Source organism: Phyllobates terribilis, unplaced genomic scaffold, assembly GCF_046119375.1.
Source record: "Phyllobates terribilis strain yellow unplaced genomic scaffold, ASM4611937v1 Scaffold_47__1_contigs__length_9908305, whole genome shotgun sequence".
NCBI lineage: Eukaryota > Metazoa > Chordata > Amphibia > Anura > Dendrobatidae > Phyllobates > Phyllobates terribilis.
In genome coordinates this window covers 4263467-4283061 of record NW_027362807.1, presented here as the reverse complement: position 1 = coordinate 4283061, position 19595 = coordinate 4263467, and the positions used below count along the sequence as shown (strand labels likewise).

General features: G+C 47.0%; 2 protein-coding genes across 3 annotated transcripts in view; one reads left to right on the top strand and one right to left on the bottom strand.

Annotated features, from left to right (window-relative positions):
• The window catches only part of LOC141191593 (uncharacterized), a 40330-nt gene that overhangs the window by 19664 nt on the left and 1071 nt on the right, over nucleotides 1-19595 (bottom strand). The window contains exon 3 of the mRNA XM_073661523.1: nucleotides 19218-19287. Coding sequence (XP_073517624.1) covers nucleotides 19218-19287 — 70 coding nt within the window. The remainder of the gene's footprint in view (nucleotides 1-19217; nucleotides 19288-19595) is intronic.
• LOC141191549 (gastrula zinc finger protein XlCGF66.1-like) overlaps nucleotides 12168-19595 on the top strand; it is a 39526-nt gene continuing 32098 nt past the window's right edge. The window contains exons 1-2 of one of the 2 annotated variants that reach the window (XM_073661449.1): nucleotides 12168-13917; nucleotides 15417-15593. The gene's annotated coding sequence lies outside the window, so the exon portion shown is untranslated. The remainder of the gene's footprint in view (nucleotides 13918-15416; nucleotides 15594-19595) is intronic. The other variant, XM_073661450.1, reaches the window with a different exon arrangement.

The following is a 19595-nucleotide window of genomic DNA, read 5'->3' as shown; positions in this document are numbered from 1 at the left end:
TAGTTAATTAATTGTATTTAAAAAAAATAAAACTTGTTATACTTACCCCCATGCGATCCCTGCAGAATCCTGGCGCTCGTCCACGTCGCTGCCACCAGGTTCTCCTGACGTTCGGCCATGTGACGGCGGCACATACATAGCCAGCAGCTTTTGTTTTGGCCAAAAGATTTTTAAAGCCGCCACCACGATAAGGTAGACTCTTCTGGCCGGGCCCTACTCTAACCTATTAAAATTTTCTTAAAACATCCAATACTCTTTTTAGATATATTTTTATTTCGTTTTCTTTAAGGGAATGTGTCATATACATTTTTTTTTAAATGACCAATAATACCACATACAGGGAATACCGCCACACCATGACCAGACCACATATTACCACAACATAGTGACCGAATAATACCACACAGAAGGAAGAAAAACTGCCACACCATGACCAGACCACATATTACCACCACATTACTAATATTACCATAAGTGTCATTATACACGGGAGCTCTATACATGGTATGTATAATTTAAGTGTCCAGGTAATCTAGTGATCACCAGTGACATTATACACAGGAGCTCTGTATATAGTGTCAGTGTACAGGTAATACAGTGATCACCAGTGACATTATACACAGGAGCTCTGTATATAGTGTCAGTGTACAGGTAATACAGTGATCACCAGTGACATTATACACAGGAGCCCGGTACATAGTATATAGTGTAAGTGTACATGTAATACACTGACTCACTGGTGACGTCTCTAGGTGAAGTCCTTCAGCTACGCTTTTCTCCTTCATCCAGCACAGACCGCCATCACGTCTTCCAGCCAGGACTCGTCTCTGCATAAAATAACACAGTTATCTAGAGCACATTCCCCAACTTCTACATTACGCAGCTGAATACAGACGTGCACCCACCATTAATATATAGTTATTATGCCACCCACCATTCCAAATATAAATTGTAATCCACCACGGTGCCCCCATTAACTGTAAATAGGCACTTAATATATAATTTAATTAGAACCTCTACTCTTTCCACCAATTTGTTACCAGTTACACTCCTGCATCCGCAACGCCCCTTACTCTATACTTCCTGCTCCCCGCATTCATTATTTACATGCACCCCCTGCCCCAATTCATTATATCATGTCCGTGCTCTCCCCACCCCATCATCATTTACTCTCCCCCACCCCACATTCATTATGTGCAGCTCATTATCCCCCTACTCCCAATTCCCCCATGTGCAGCTCATTTTCTCCCAATTCCCCCATGTGCAGCTCTCATCCCCCCCATGTGCACATCTCTCATCCCCCTCCCCATGTGCATCTCTCATCCCCCCACATGTGCAGCTCTCACCACCCCCCCCATGTGCAGCTCTCTCATCCCCCACATGTGCACCTCTCTCATCCCCCTCCCCCACATGTGCACCTCTCTCATCCCCCTCCCCCACATGTGCACCTCTCATCCCCCTCCCCCCATGTGCATCTCCCATTCCCCCCCCATGTGCACCTCTCTCATCCCCCTACCCCCATGTGCATCTCCCATTCCCCCCCCATGTTCATCTCCCATTCCCCCCCCATATGTGCATCTCCCATTTCCCCCCCCCTCCATATGTGCATCTCCCATTTCACCCCCCCATATGTGCATCTCCCATTTCCCCCCCCCATATGTGCATCTCCCATTTCCCCCCCCATATGTGCATCTCCCATTTCCCCCCCCATATGTGCATCTCCCATTCCCCTTCCCCCCCATGTGCATCTCCCATCCCCCCCCCCCATATGTGCATCTCCCATTCCCCTTCCCCCCCATGTGCATCTCCCATTTCCCCCCACTCCTAGTTAATTGTATTTAAAAAAAAAAAATAAAACTTGTTATACTTACCCCCATGCGATCCCTGCAGAATCCTGGCGCTCGTCCAAATCGCTGACACCAGGTTCTCCTGACTTCCGGTCATGTGACGGCGCGGTCACATGACCGGAAGTCAGGGGAATCATAAAGGCGCTGCCGCAGCAGAGCAGCGCAGCGCTGATGTCCCGGACCCGGCGCTTAGCATGGGGCCGGGGGCCCCATGAGGAGAGAGACGCACAAGAGGGGGGGCTCCGAGGGGGCCCCTACCGGCCGGGCCCCATACTGGAGTCAGGGCAGTCATGCCCTGATGGCGGCCCTGCTGGAGGCTGGAGGGGCCCCCTCTCCCTCGGGGCCCCCGTTCAATGAACCGGCTGCACGGTCGGTAGTTCCGCCCCTGTGACACATACAATGATACAGTCATCCCCCAATCCTTAATAGTGTTACTGTATAATGTCCCAGCATTCCCAGCAGTGTCACCTCTCCAGTCAGCAGCTCAATCATCTTGTAGGTGAGTTCTAGGATCTTCTGGTCATTGATGTCCTCATGTATCAGGGGGTGAGGTGGAGGCTCCGTGATTGGGCTCAGGGGTCTTCCCCATCCCTCAGACACAGGGGCCTGACAGCGCCCACTAGAGGTCTTCTTCACTACTGTGTAATCCTGGTTATGGAGAGACACATTAATAAATCTCACTCCAGACATTTCCAGAGTCCTCACCTCTCCAGTTCTGTCCATCTGTTACTCCCATAGATAAGAATGATGTAATGTGACGTCATCAGAATCTCTCACCTCTCCAGTAAGCCGGAAGAGGATCTCTAGGGTGAGGTGTAATATCCTCTCCGCCATCTTCTCTCTGTCCATATCCATCCTTGATGGGTAAATCAGGAAAATTCTCTTATATAGAAGATCTTCACTGAGAGGATCTGATATTGTAGAGATCTGAATGAGAAGAAGATGAGCCGATGTAACATCATAAAAATCCTGGGTAATAATACAATTACTGGAGAGAATAAGGAAAACATATGAGGAGATTTATTATTATACAGTATTTAGTTTTCTTCCTTACATCTAGTAATAAAACCTATATATTTTAGGCCACAGACAACAAGCAGTTCCTTCCTTTGAGTCTGCAGCTGAAGACGTTTCTCATAGACTCATCTTCCATAAAGTGAATTCTCTAATCATTTATTGACACTGGAATCGGCATTAGCAATACTGCAGGAGATATTCATTACACGTGACATGAGAAATAGCTACTTCATGAAGAAGACGACATCTTCATCTTCTACTTTGGCTCGGGAACATATTTGGCCAGAGTCCTGTCACTGACTACATCACCCCCGGCCGTCTATATAAATGTTTCCCGTCTTCCCCGGACTGTAATCTTCTATCACATGACATCTCATGTCTGATTCACACACAGAAGTTTGAGGCACTTATAAAAGCTTATTTGTTTGCACAAATACCGAGGACAGAAATTTTTTGAAACCAAAGTCTCTTTGTACAGTGTTTTATGGGATTTATTTCTGGCCTTCAGCTTTCCTATATGACAAGAAAAGACACCAGAAAAAAGGCAGATATTAAAATGTTGCAACAGAAAATTGGCACCAACAATTCTTGTAAAAAGAAAAAAAAAACATGAAATATTTTTTTTTTTTAAATTAACTCTTTTGGGCATCAAAACAGAGATGTACACTGCAGGGGTGGCACAGATGCGGCTGTAACAAAAACCCTGGCAGTTTAACCACTTACTGCTGTCAAAAGCAAACATGGCATCTCAGAAGGTTTGACAGAGTTCGGCTCAATGCCCCTTCTCCCTCAAGTACTCGATAGTATGGGGCCTGCAATGTACGAAAGTCTATTAGGTCGGGCCAAAGGGAATGTCCAATAAGTTACCTTTTAACACCCTCATACACATTAGACTAAAGTTGCATGAAAGCACTGATTTCGGGGAATTTGGTTGACTATATAATGTATTTGGGGGCCTGAATTTCACAAGCTAATCTGTTTGTTCTCCTGTAGATAATCCTCCACTAGAGGAGTCTGAAGGCGACTCTCTCATACAGACCACAGGAAAGTTGGAATATTTGTGTGTATGGGGGAGTAGGGAGAGATAGCCATCTGCCAAATGACCGTTCGGCCAATATCTATCATGTGTATAGGGCCGTTAGTATTACACTGACAGGGATAATACAGTAGTACAGAGCATCACCTGAGCAATCAGAGGCTTGTTTTTGTATGATCACACTAATGAGAGTTGGTTAACAAAGGTTTAACGTGAATAAAGATATCACAGTTTTGGCAACAAGAAATATCCATCACTGTTGGCAAAACAGACTCACTACACAATGTTAAGTCACGTCCATAACAACTTTATTATACTCTATTATCCTATACACGGTGACGTAGATAGACATCACAAGTCCTACAGCAACATCTCTAATTGGGCCCCACCAACCTTAAAAAGGAGTATAATATATATACAGTACAGACCAAAAGTTTGGACACACCTTCTCATTTAAAGATTTTTCTGTATTTTCATGACTATGAAAATTGCACATTCACACTGAAGGCATCAAAACTATGAATTAACACATGTGGAATTATATACTTAACAAAAAAGTGTGAAACAACTGAAAATATGTCTTATATTCTAGGTTCTTCAAAGTAGCCACCTTTTGCTTTGATGACTGCTTTGCACACTCTTGGCATTCTCTTGATGAGCTTCAAGAGGTAGTCACCGGAAATGGTTTTCACTTCACAGGTGTGCCCTGTCAGGTTTAATAAGTGGGATTTCTTACCTTATAAATGGGGTTGGGACCATCAGTTGTGTTGTGCAGAAGTCAGGTAGATACACAGCTGATAGTCCTACTGAATAGACTGTTAAAATTTGTATTATGGCAAGAAAAAAGCAGCTAAGTAAAGAAAAACGAGTGGCCATCATTACTTTAAGAAATGAAGGTCAGTCAGTGCAAAAAATTGGTAAAACTTTGAAAGTGTCCCCAAGTGCAGTTGCAAAAACCATCAAGCGCTACAAATAAACTGTCTCACATGAGGACCGCCCCAGGAAAGGAAGACCAAGAGTCACCTCTGCTTCTGAGGATAAGTTTATCCGAGTCACCAGCCTCAGAAATCGCAGGTTAACAGCAGCTCAGATTAGAGACCAGGTCAATGCCACACAGAGTTCTAGCAGCAAACACATCTCTACAACAACTGTTAAGAGGAGACTTTGTGCAGCAGGCCTTCATGGTAAAATAGCTGCTAGGAAACCACTGCTAAGGACAGGCAACAAGCAGAAGAGACTTGTTTGGGCTAAAGCACACAAGGAATGGACATTTGACCAGTGGACATCTGTGCTTTGGTCTGATAAGTCCAAATTTGAGATCTTTGGTTCCAACCACCGTGTCTTTGTGCGACGCAGAAAAGGTGAACGGATGGACTCTACATGCCTGGTTCCCACCGTGAAGCATGGAGGAGGAGGTGTGATGGTGTGGGGGTGCTTTGCTGGTGACACTGTTGGGGATTTATTCAAAATTGAAGGCATACTGAACCAGCATGGCTACCACAGCATCTTGCAGCGGCATGCTATTCCATCCGGTTTGCGTTTAGTTGGACCATCATTTATTTTTCAACAGGACAATGACCCCAAACACACCTCCAGGCTGTGTAAGGGCTATTTGACCAAGAAGGGAGTGATGGGGTGCTGCGCTAGATGACCTGGCCTCCACAGTCACCAGACCTGAACCCAATCGAGATGGTTTGGGGTGAACTGGACCGCAGAGTGAAGGCAAAAGGGCCAACAAGTGCTAAGCATCTCTGGGAGCTCCTTCAAGATCGTTGAAAGACCATTTCCGGTGACTACCTCTTGAAGCTCATCAAGAGAATGCTAAGAGTATGCAAAGCAGTTATCAAAGCAAAAGGTGGCTACTTTGAAGAAACTAGAATATAAGACATATTTTCAGTTGTTTCACACTTTTTTGTCAAGTATATAATTCCACATGTGTTAATTCATAGTTTTGATGCCTTCAGTGTGAATGTTCAATTTTCATAGTCATGAAAATACAGAAAAATCTTTAAATGAGAAGGTGTGTCCAAACTTTTGGTCTGTACTGTATATATAACATAATAAACATCTGTAATGTAATCAAGAATCCACATTGTGACTTTAGTTTCGTCCAAATTTTTCATATTAATACAGGAAGGAGAAGAAGAGCAGAGAGAAAAGAAGAAATTCAGGCAAAAAAGGAAGGGACTAAAAGAGAAAAGTAGACAGGGGGGAGGGGGATTGGGAAGGGGAGTGGGGAGAAGGGAAAAAAAAAAAAAAAAAGAGGAAAAAATCACACCCCAGTCTAGGACAACCGTTTGAACAAAAATCCCCCAATGGCGATCATGTCTGAGAGTCGAGCTGCACAAGGCTTCCATATTCATTAGATTGCTTCAATTAAATCCAATAGAACCACGTTTTATAGAAGACCTCATATCTATTGTAGAGAGAAGCCGTCAAATCCTCCATGTACATTAAATCATTGACCTTAGAAATCCAGAGGGACGGGCTAGGTGGATTAACTTTCTTCCATAACAACGGAATACAAGCTCTGGCAGCCTTCACCAAAAATCTTAATAGGGAACGTTTGTAGGAGGAAATAGAAGTCTCACCGAGCTGTAGAAGGAATAGTTCAGGACTAGTGTTGAGCGAGTATGTTCTATTAACCCTTTCGCCGAGTATGCTCTGGCCGAGCTCCGAGTATTTATAGCTGCTCAGTGATAAGGTTAAATCGCTCCCGTGTGCATGATTTGCTACTGTTTGACAGCTTTATTACATGTGAGGATGATGCGCCCCCAGGGCCGTGGGGTACTCGGCAGCCGGGCCTCTATGGATGCCGGTGGGGTTGGATATCACGGTGGCTGGCCCGGTCAGTGGCCCAGGGCGGTCACCCAAAAGGGGAATTATTTATAGGGGATTTGTAAAGTGTTCGTGACGCCACCTGTGGAATGCGGCTAAAGGGAGCCGCCGCTGCGGAGCAGTCCTCTGAGGCAGATGGTAGGGCAGCTTGTGATGGAACGGCTCCCCACAGGTGGAGCGGGCCTCAGGGCAGCATGGGGTAATGGATGGTGGTACAGGGGAGAGACGGCCAGGGCGGTTCAGGAAGAAATGACGGACACTCACACGGGGGTTCGCTTCAGTACCTTTACTGGTGTAGATGCAGGTATGGTCCAGGGTACTCGGTAGGCAGGGTGCACTTCTGGACTCTCACCAGTGAGTGGGTACAGGGCCCCCTGATCCATTACTTCCACTTGCTAAGCTTCTGACCTGCCTGGAGCTAGGCCTGGCTTAATTACTGTCTCTCTCTCTTGCACCTGCTGACCTGGTGGTAGGGCCTTCTCTTGGAGATCACTCTCCCTGGACGCTGGGGCCGCCGTGATTCCTAGCCCTGGTACAATAGTCAGCGTTGGTCGACCTGGGACTTGTAGTCCTCCAGGTATCCGGTGGTCCCTACTGGGTATAAAGGGGCCCCGTAGGCACGGACCCAGTGTCCGGTGTATAGTTTGGGATGAGCCTGGTACACTCCTCTGCCCCCTCGACTCTTCTCTCCTTTCCTCCTTACCGTCGGCCACCCTCAGGGCCCTCACTAGGCTTCAACTCGTGCTGTAGGCCTTGGCTCGCCTAAGCACAGCAGCCTGCGTGCTGCCTCTTCACTGATCTCCTAGCGTCAGCACACTCTCAGACTAAACACTGCACTCAACTGCCTGGCTCCACCCTCCATATATATATCCCTAACAGGCTCCCTCTGGTGGTGTGAGGTGGTAGGGTGGAGGTGTGTTAATGTGTGAGGGCCTCTTGTGGAGAAGTCCATCCATGCACCCTACTGGGTTCTGTGGCACCCGTGGGCAGCAGGGCACCACAAGGAATGTCTATTTCTTACACATTCCTCACATGTAATAAAGCTGTCAAACAGTTGCAAATCATGCACACGGGAGCGATTTAACCTCATCACCGAGCAGATATAAATACTCGGAGCTCGGCCCGAGCATACTCGGACAGAACATACTCGCTCAACCCTATTCAGGACCCATTTCAGATGAAATGCCTGTAATCGACCTGATAATGCTTTTCACTTTAGTCCAGAACAGTTGTAAAACCGGACAAGACCAAAAGATATGAAGGAAATCTCTCTCGTCTGATCCACATCTCCAACACTTAGGGTCAATAGAGGGGAACATTTTGTTCAACTTATCCGGGACCCTGTACCACCTTCAAAGGAGTTTGAAATTTGCTTCCGGAAGCCGAGAACTTATGGAAGATTTATGCGCTAAGGACAGCACCTTTTCCCTTTGTTCCATGGAGAGAGTGATACCCAAGTCCTCTTCCCATTGTGTTAAAAATCTGGGAGGAAGCTGATCCATTGCGTTAGTTAGCATTGAGTGTATGGAGAAAAGTGCATGACGAATCACCCCCTTACCCATGCAAAGATTAACAAACGCGGAAGGGGTTCGTGTATATTGAGCGTAATTTGGAAGGGAGTGAACAAAGTGACGCAGTTGGAGAGAATGCCATGTGCCCAGTTGTAAGGGATCAGTAATCGCTTGAAGTGCCTCTAAAGAAGGCCAATCATTATCTACGCCAATCTGGAAAGCCCTAAACCTTCCCTGAGAAATCCAAAGTCTAAAAACAGGATCTGACAAACCAGTGGAGAAGTCCGGAGAGCCGATAGTAGGCGATAAAGGAGATGGAATGGGAAGGAGAAGTTTGCGTATCTCTGGTCTGGAGCAGCAGTAGAGTGTAGCAATAATTGTGGGATGAGATTTCAGTGAAGATTGTGAAAAGAAAGGTACCCAGGGGAGAGAAGCTAAAGTGGCCTCTGAAAAGCTTTGTTCTATTTGTACCCATGGCTTCGCCGAGGCATGCTTACACCAATCTATAACTCTAGACATAAGAGCAGATAAATAGTATGTTTTTACATCCGGAAGGCCCAAGCTTCCCCGACTTTTTGGTTTACATAGAAGGGATCGCTGGAGTCTAGCTGGTTTGTTAGCCCATATGAAACCTATTTGCAAGGACACGATAGATTTAAAAAAGAGCTAGGGATTTTAATGGGAAGAGTTTGAAAGAGATATAATATGTGAGGGAGGATATTCATTTTAAGAATTTCACATCTGCCAAACAAAGTAAAGTAAAGTTAAGATCATTTTGAACAATTAACTTTAGTGTTCTGGAGCAATGGTAAGAAATTAAGTTTGAAGATGGAATTAATATCAGCAGAGAGGAGAATGTCTAAATACTTCAGGGACTGAGATGACCAACAAAATTTGATTGAATTCTTTAATGAGGAAACTAATTTCAAAGGGAGATTTATATTCAAAAGCCTCTGACTTAGTTAAGTTGATTTTAAAATTAGACAAAAATGCATATTTTTAAATTCCAACATCAAGCTAGAGAGAGATACAATCAGGTTAGTTATGAAGAATCACAGGTCATCCGCATAGGCTGCAATTTTGTAAGAGATATTTTGAATCTTTAGACCCATAATGTCTGGGTTAGACCGGATACACCAAAGGAAGTGAGGATAAAGATTAGGGGGCTGAAGGGAGATCTGCAACCCGATAGATTTCAACACCTCCTACATGAACAACCAGTTGACCCGGTCAAAGACCCTTTCGGCATCTGTGGATAAGAGCATCAAAGGGGTGCCATCCAATTTGGCCCTATAAATAAGATTCAAGGCCTTGGTGGTGTTGTCCCTTGCTTCTCTTTTGGGCATAAAGCCCGCCTGGTCAGGGTGAATAATGTCTCAGAATAAGGAGACATAAAGTCTCAGGTTTCACCTCAATGTACACTGTTCATGTGTCTCACTAATGGGATGTCACAGTCATGGTATATATTGCCCAAATGCTCCCCCACTCTCTTCCTAGACTATCTCTTGGTCTTGCCTATATAGTCTAGGGGGCAGGTGCATGTAGCCATAAATAAAAGTCCGTGGAGGAACTTGAGAAAGATTTACATGGTCTCATCCAATTACATGTACAACTTTCTCCACATCTAAAGAAACCACAGACTCTTCTATCTAGCCAAGTCCCCTAGGAAGCCGGTTTTTTATAGACTCTATGCACTAAACAGTCTCTAATTGACCGACACTTTCTAAAAGTTATTGTGGGAGACGATCCCAGAACACCCTCAGATCTGGGTCAGCCCCAAGCATACCCCAATGTTTTCTGAGGATATTAAAGATACAGTCGCTCTGATTGTCATAAATTCCTAATACTCGTGTTATCCCATCTTTTCTTGGTCTCTTGGTTAGGTATGGAGGAGTGTCTGTCTTTCCCGATTTTCAGCAATTGATTGTGTGGAATACAAAATGTACTGTAGGTACCTTCTTCGCTGAATCTGGTGTTCATGTCTATTGCCTGTATATTAAAATCTGTGACACTTGAACAGTTCCTTCTCAACCGTAAAAATTGGCCTTTGGGTATTCCTTTTTTAGGGGGATGGGGTGGTGGCTATCCCACTTCAATAGTTTATTAATGCTTGAATGTTTATAGTATATGAAAGTCCCTAGGGTCCCATCCCGTTCTTTCTTGATTGGTACATCCAGGAAAGGCAACTGGTTATAACTAAACTCAGGCCCACTCTATTGATGTTGAGTTCCCTGACAAATTCAAAAAATTGTTCACTCGTCCCTGACCAGTTGATAAAAGTGTTGTCTATATATCTATACCATACCCCAATATGTGGATGCCACCACTTATGATCATCCCTGAATATTGTGGATTCCTCCCACCAGCCCAGGAATAGATTAGCATATGAGGGGGCACAGGGGATCCCCATCGCAGTACCCCTGAGCTGGTGGAAGTACTTCCTGTCAAAAAGAAAGAAGTTATGAGTAAGAGTGAGTGAATTTTAGAAGATCCTCCATGAAGTCATTATGTCTGCTATACTCTACTGATCTCGATTTCAAGAAATGTCTTACTCCTCTGATATCATCCTCATGCGGTATATTACTGTACAAAGCCTCGATATCTAGTAAGGCCTGCTCCCCTACATGCATGTATACATGCTCGAGGGTCTACATGTAGGGGAGCAGCCAAAGGGAAAACCATTTTCCCGAGGGATTATTCCAACTGTAAAACCTCAGGCGGTACTGTGGGCGCATTATACATACTGCATAAGGGGCATAATAGGAGCATTGCACTGTGTGGGGGCATCATACGTACTGCATAAGGGGTATAATGGGGCATTACACCGTGTGCGGGCATCATACATCCTGCATAAGGGGCATAATGGGGGATTACACTGTTTGGGGGCATCACACATACTGCATAAGGGGCATAATGGGGGCATTACACTGTGTGGGGGCATCATACATCCTGCATAAGGGGCATAATGGGGGCATTACACTGTGGGGCAGTAAAGGGGCCCTGTACTATGAGAACAATACGTTTCCTCCCTTCCTGTCTCCATAGTTGGGTCGTATGTACCTATTACAGGAAACAGAACAAAAACCTTATGATTCTTATAAAGGGGCAACACAAGACCCCAAAAGAGTCTCCGAGCTGAAGGGGTTAATGCCCCCTGCGCTCAATAATGGGGGTCTCCACATACCTCCACCTGCAGAGCCGCCACCACATATATGGCTGCTCTGTGCGCACAGGAGCTGTGATGAGGTCACAGGAGGGGAGGAGTCAGGGGTCACATGATCAGGGGCCTCAGTGGATGCAGGACTCTGCTGTGCGGGTTGTCATGGTGCTGGATGAGCTGAAGTTTATGTGTGGGGACAGGAAGGGTTTACAGTGTGGATGTAGCAGAGCTGCGTGTGTACGAGGTGTACGGAGCAGAGCCGCGTGTGTACGAGGTGTACGGAGCGGAGCCGCGTGTGTACGAGGTGTACGGAGCAGAGCCGCGCGTGTACGAGGTGTACGGAGCGGAGCCGCGTGTGTACGAGGTGTACGGAGCAGAGCCGCGTGTATACGAGATGTACGGAGCAGAGTCGTGTGTGTGTACGAGGTGTACAGAGCAGAGCCGCGTGTACGAGGTGTACGGAGCAGAGCCGCGTGTACGAGGTGTACGGAGCTGCGTGTACGAGGTGTACGGAGCGGAGCCGCCTGTGTACGAGGTTTACGGAGCAGAGCTGTGTGTGTACGAGGTGTACGGAGCAGAGCCGCGTGTGTACAAGGTGTACGGAGCGGAGCCGCGTGTGTACTAGGTGTACGGAGCAGAGCCGCATGTGTACGAGGTGTACGGAGCGGAGCCGCGTGTGTACGAGGTGTACAGAGCGGAGCCGCGTGTGTACGAGGTGTACGGAGCAGAGCCGTGTGTGTACTAGGTGTACGGAGCGGAGCCGTGTGTGTACGAGGTGTACGGAGCGGAGCCGCGTGTGTACGAGGTGTACGGAGCGGAGCCGCGTGTGTACGAGGTGTACGGAGCAGAGCCGTGTGTGTACTAGGTGTACGGAGCGGAACAAGTGTGTGTACGAGGATTTACGGAGCGGAGCCGTGTGTGTACGAGGTGTACGGAGCGGAGCCGCGTGTGTACGAGGTGTACGGAGCGGAGCCGCGTGTGTACGAGGTGTACGGAGCGGAGCTGTGTGTGTACCAGGCGTACGGAGCGGAGCCGCGTGTGTAGGAGGTGTACGGAGCAGAGCCGCGTGTGTACGAGGTGTACGGAGCGGAGCCGCGTGTGTACGAGGTGTACGGAGCAGAGACGTGTGTGTACGAGGTGTAGGGAGCGGAACAAGTGTGTGTACGAGGATTTACGGAGCGGAGTCTTGTGTGTACGAGGTGTACGGTGTGGCGACACGTGTGTACGAGGTGTACGGAGCAGAGCCGCGTGTGTACGAGGTGTACGGAGCGGAGCCGCGTGTGTAGGGAGCGGAGCCGCATGTGTACGAAGTGTACGGAGCAGAGAGGAGTGTGTACGAGGTGTATGGAGCCGTGTGTGTACAGAGCCGTGTGTGTACAGAGCCATGTATGTACGGAGCCATGTGTGTACGATGTGTACAGAGCGGAGCCGTGTGTATGGAGTGGAGCCGTATATATACGAGGTGTATGGAGCGGAGCTGCGTGTGTACGGAGCCATGTGTGTACGGAGCCGTGTGTACGCTGTATACAGCTGTATACTCCCTAGGTTCGGTCGGAGACACCGCGGCTCTTTATCAGACTGTAGAAGAACTGACACTGGACACTTGGTAAAGCTGCGCTCGGACATTTCTTGTTTCTCGCACAGATATTGATAACATAAGATGGAGTCAGACGAACCCTCCTACAAAACCTGATAACAAAGTCATTACTACAGGACTGGATGAGAAAGAGATTTATTCTACAAGAAACGCTGGGGCCACAAATGAGAGAATTCGGGCCCCCAGCGTGTTAGTGTTGAGGAGAGCCATAGGCTCAAATACTTAATTAACCTCAAGACATAGGAGATTGAGAGAAAAGACCCACAAAGTGTATTATTTCACCTTACATAAGCTTGTTTAGATCTAAAGATGGCTGCCATCTCCTGTTTCATCACATCATGCTCTGTTCTGGGAGGAAGCTGCATTCTATAGGACTAACCAACCACAGAGCGACACATCGCATGGATCACGCCCCCTGATGACCACATAGACCAACCCACCCTGATAACCTTATGGACTACGCCCCCTGATTACCTCATTGACCACACCCCCTGATGACCTAATGGATCACGCCTCCTGATGACCTCATAGACCACGTCCCCTGGACTAACCAATCAATACATCTAGTTACTCACATTCTGGGGCTAACCGAGCCCATATACAGAGTTTATATAAATCTATGTTGGAGTTGAATAAAGGACACTTGGAGCTGTGCCATAGCTGATCAAGGAGGGCTTACATCCGACTGTGTGTGTGTCTGATGTTATTCTTTCTTGCATGCACTTGATCATATCCATTAGGCCAGGAGCAGGCAACTAGTGAATATACCAAAGTGTTCACCCTAACATTTTTGGTGCCCAACGTGGGGCCAGCAGAGGGAAAGCCCTATACCTTTAGGACCGGCGAGTGGAACGGCAGGACGCACTGAATACTCCGAGCCAGGAGACTGATCACCTCCATAACCAAACACGGTAAGTCTGCTGATTTTTATAATCTGTAGTAGTTTCCCATGTTCCTCTGGGTATCCTGTGCAGATTGCCTGACTGTGTCCGGTTTTCGAGGTATCTGTAACACGGCAGAAGGGTCTCTCCGCTGCTGGCCATTTAACTGCGGAAGAACCGTCACGTGCTCAGTTGCCTGCTGCCTGTTATGTGTCGTGTTGAGGGGAGATTGACTGGTATTTAAAGGGAGCAAGTGAGTCTTTGAGTGGTGTCTGGAGAAGTAAAGGATATTGGCTATCGTACAGTTCACGTTTGTCGCCTGTGATATGATCTTCAGTTCTGGTGGAGAAAGTAGGGGTACTTAGCCTGGAGTGAGTGACTCGGCCCGGAGCCTAGTAAATTGAGTTTCGGCACGTAGCCTAGAGTGAGTGACTCGGTAAGGGGCCTGGTAATTGGATTAGTAAATTGAGTTTCGGCACATAGCCTAGTGTGAGTGACTGGCCTCGGGCCGGGTAATTGGATTAATACGAGGTGTTTTATTTTTTTATATGGAAATCAGACAGGCTGGACGGAGACAGAAAGTGTGTGCTGCAGACTCAGTTTTCCTTTAGAATCTTAGGTTTGAGTCATTCTCCCCCGTCTTATTGTTTGTTTTGTGTTTATCTTGGTCTATATAGAGAAGATGGAGAAATTAATGCAGTTTTGTCGTATTGGTACTAAGCCAAATTCAGATGGCAAGTTGGACCCATGTGCATTAGTAGCGACTCGTGAAGGGAAAAGTCATGTAAAACAATGTAAAAAGCTTATGAAGTTGTGTGGAATGCCTGAAGGGTGGGGGGGTTACAACCCCTGGAGTGGAAGAGTGTATTAAAAGAAAGAAAAGGTACTCTAGAAGATAATCTACTGCTAGGGCATGGGAAAGAGTCTCTGAAAGTTTGTATAGAGAAAATTGGGTAGAAGAGGAAAGGAAAAAGAAGGACAGAGTTTTGAGTTATGTGGCGGCGGCCATCTTGGAATGTTGCCCCAGATTATACAAACTGAGCCATATCATCATGTAACTGATGTATAGTAGATCTGGCTAAATCGAGTGAGGCACAATCCAGGAATATAAACACGACTTTTGGTGCTGAACATACTAGGCCAATGCTACACACCACAAGACCAGATCCTTTTTACCCAGTAATGATCACTATTGGCCAGTACTATACTCCTTTGGGAAGTGAACAGGCTTTACCCGTGTTCCCTGTCACAACGGTGTCCAGTGGGCCACCAACCCTTTCACCTAACACTCCCATCGTGAGCCCAGCTATTCTCCCACCTGGATCATCCCCAGCACCGACCCTTTCCACTGTCACTTCCACTGGCAACTCAGCCGCACGTCCACACGAGTTACTTCAAGCAGCGACCTCTCCTCGCAACACTTCCGCTACAACAGCTAGCCTTAGGAAGTGATACTCTTGTAAATTATGTCATTGCCCTCACTAAAGAATTGTCAGTAACACATGCACGAGTTTTGTCATCGATTCCAGATCCAGATTTCAGTGAAGGTACTCACACTTTCCAGCCTGGTGACTACGTGCTGGTAAAGAAGTTCACCAGAAGGACATCCCTTGAGTTGAGATTTGAGGGTCCCTATCAAGTGCTCCTGACCACTCCTACTTCAGTCAAACTTGAAGGAAGACCGACGTGGATACATGCCTCCCACTGTAAGAAGTTCATGCCTCCATCAGAACCTTCTACATAATGTTGCATATCCTTTACTTTGTGTGTTGTGCCATTCTATACTCATATGTAGGAGCACAACAGGTCGCAATCACCCAAGCAAGGGGGGTGATCACGTTCTGCTACAACACCACAGCACACGTTGCTTCTTTCAAATTTGATTATTGCGATGTAGTACAGTGTGATAATCAATGGGTTTCCTCACCCTCCGCAATGAGTCAACCGGCACAGCTGAGATCAGGGCAACAATATATATGTGTTACAGGAGATGGATGGGGACAAACTTGTAGTTCATGGAGGGCGGTAGGGTGGAACACTGGTGAAGATTGGGGGTATAGACCAAACACAGCCTTAAATAAACAAGATCCACAGGATAAATTCCTACTTACTAGGATGACACTTTTTCATACAAAAGTTCTTAAGCCTTGTGATACCATCAGCCAATGTAATCCTTTAATCCTCAACCTGGAGAACCATCAACCTGGCGATAAGGGCACCTATCTGTTGGGTACACATGTACAGTACAGACCAAAAGTTTGGACACACCTCATTTAAAGATTTTTCTGTATTTTCATGACTTTGAAAATTGTACATTAACACTGAAGGCATCAAAACTATGAATTAACATATGTGGAATTATATACTTAACAAAAAAGTGTGAAACAACTGAAAATGTCTTATATTCTAGGTTCTTCAAAGTAGCCACCTTTTGCTTTGATGATTGCTTTGCACCCTCTTGGCATTCTCTTGATGAACTTCAAGAGGTAGTCACCGGAAATGGTTTTCACTTCACAGGTGTCCCCTGTCAGGTTTAATAAGTGGGATTTCTTGCCTTATAAATGGGGTTGGGACCATCAGTTGTGTTGTGCAGAAGTCAGGTGGATACACAGCTGATAGTCCTACTGAATAGACTGTTAGAATTTGTATTATGGCAAGAAAAAAGCAGCTAAGTAAAGAAAAACGAGTGGCCATCATTACTTTAAGAAATGAAGGTCTGTCAGTCCGAAAAATTGGGCAAACTTTGAAAGTGTCCCCAAGTGCAGTTGCAAAAACCATCAAGCGCTACAAAGAAACTGGCTCACATGAGGTCCGCCCCAGGAAAGGAAGACCAAGAGTCACCTCTGCTTCTGAGGATAAGTTTATCCAAATCACCAGCCTCAGAAATCGCAGGTTAACAGAAGCTCAGATTAGAGACCAGGTCAATGCCACACAGAATTCTAGCAGCAGACACATCTCTACAACAACTGTTAAGAGGAGACTTTGTGCAGCAGGCCTTCATGGTAAAGCAGCTGCTAGGAAACCACTGCTAAGGACAGGCAACAAGCAGAAGAGACTTGTTTGGGCTAAAGAACACAAGGAATGGACATTAGACCAGAGGAAATCTGTGCTTTGGTCTGATGAGTCCAAATTTGAAATCTTTGGTTCCAACCACCGTGTCTTTGTGCAACGCAGAAAAGGTGAACAGATGGACTCTACATGCCTGGTTCCCATAGTGAAGCATGGAGGAGGAGGTGTGATGGTGTAGGGGTGCTTTGCTGGTTACACTGTTGGGGATTTATTCAAAATTGAAGGCATACAGAACCAGCATGACTACCACAGCATCTTGCAGCGGCATGCTATTCCATCCGGTTTGCGTTTAGTTGGACCATCATTTATTTTTCAACAGGACAATGACCCCAAACACATCTCCAGGCTGTGTAAGGGCTATTTGACCAAGGAGGAGAGTGATGGAGTGCTAAGCCAGATGCCTTGGCCTCCACAGTCACCAGACCTGAACCCAATCGAGATGGTTTGGGGTGAGCTGGACCGCAGAGTGAAGGCAAAAGGGCCAACAAGTGCTAAGCATCTCTGGGAACTCCTTCAAGATTGTTGGAAGACCATTTCCGGTGACTACCTCTTGAAGCTCATCAAGAGAATGCCAAAAGTGTGCAAAGCAGTCATCAAAGCAAAAGGTGGCTACTTTGAAGAACCTAGAATATAAGACATATTTTCAGTGGTTTCACACTTTTTTGTTAAGTATATAATTCCACATGTGTTAATTCATAGTTTTGATGCCTTCAGCGTAAATGTACAATTTTCATAGTCATTAAAATACAGAAAAATCTTTAAATGAGACGGTGTGTCCAAACTTTTGGTCTGTACTGTATATGGTGTGTGTGCCAGTTGTGCCCAGCTGGGTATGTTCAAATTAGGGGACGTAAAAGAAATGTCAACGAAAGATAATAATACTGTAACGGGTCTGGGAGGTGGAACCTCTGAGCAACTATACAAGGGGGCAGTCCTTGTAAGGAAGCGGGTGGCTCCCAGGGAAGGCGGGCAGGTAGTCACGGCTAGTGACGGGGACAGTCTCTGGGTAGAAGAGCAGGAGGTCATGGCAAGTGACGGGGACAGTCTCTGGGTAGAAGGGCAGGAGGTCACGGCAAGTGACGGGGACAGTCTCTGGGTAGAAGGGCAGGAGGTCACGGTAAGTGACGGGGACAGTCTCTTGACAGGCGGGTGGTCACGGCAAGTGACGGCAGAGCCTCCAGGTAGGCTAGCAGGCAGGCAGCAGGTGGACGCTCCCAGGTGAGCGGGGGAGAGTTTCGGGACAGGCCGGTGGTCACAGCAAGAGACGGCTAAGCCTCCAGGTAGGCTAGCAGGCAGGTAGCAGATGAGCGCTCCCAGGTGAGCAGGTAAGTCTCTGGACAGGCAGGTGGTCACGGCACGTGACGGCAGAGCCTCCAGGTAGGCTAGCAGGCAGGTAGCAGGTGAGCGCTCCCAGGTGAGCAGGCAAGAGTCTCTGGACAGGCAGATGGTCACAGCACGTGACGGCAGAGCCTCCAGGTAGGCTAGCAGGCAAGTAGCAGGTGAGCGCTCCCAGGTGAGCGGGCAAGAGTCTCTGGACAGGCAGGTGGTCACGGCACGTGACGGCAGAGCCTCCAGGTAGGCTAGCAGGCAGGTAGCAGGTGAGCGCTCCCAGGTGAGCGGGCAGACTGATCCATAGACAGACTGGCAGGGCTGGTAGGCAGACTGTCGGACTGCAGGAATGCAAGTCGATAGACAAGTATCAGGCAGGTATCGAGCAGGAATCTGGCAGGTATCTGGTAACGGGACCTGAGGGCTGAAGCAGAGTTGAAAGGCTTTGCAACAACATTGCTCGGGCACCTCCATTTTGGAGGAGGTGCCTTATATATGGTGAGGTACTCCGGCCATTGGCCAGGGACTCCTTAGAACGGCGCGCGCGGCCCCTTTAAGAGAGGGGAGCGGGCGCGCGCGCGCCCTAAGCACAGAAGCCGGGAAGCAGCGCGCGGTGCCAGCAGAGCGGGAGGAAGCCGCCGGGCACGGAGCGGAGAGGTGAGGGGAACGGCGTCCCTGCCTAGCAGGAGGCAGGGATGCCGACGCTACAAATACACACTCAAACTCCATAATGTTCCATATTCAAAAATTTAACAAAATGATAGCCGTTGCAAAACCCACATTTGAAGATGTTCTTGCCGTTGAAACGGGGTACACTGAGACCAACTTATGGTTGAAGTGGATGAAATATACAGCCAATCAATATAATATATCCAATTGCTTTGTCTGTGAGGGAGCGATACCCCACTTGGGATCTGTCCCTCTAGACTTACCGCCAGATGTGGAAAAATGTTTTCTGAGTCTGTTCACTAACAAATCCCTTGACGGAATGAATTGCGAAAACTGGAAAAAGAAGTACCCCATAGTCACAGAAACACCTAACCTGGCATTACCATATACCCGGGAAAATACACCTATTATACCAGTACCAAAGGGAGCACATTTTTGGGTAATTTCACAAAGGGATATTGCAGAAGATATAGTAATGCAACCAGAGGAGACCTGATCAACCAAATCCAGTCTATTTCTGATGTTTTCTGGATATGTGGAGACATGAAGATCAGAACTTATTTAGAAGGAGAATGGATAGGAGAATGTACACTAGCCAAAGCCATAATGCCCTTCTACATAGCAGCAGAAGGTAGGGAAGC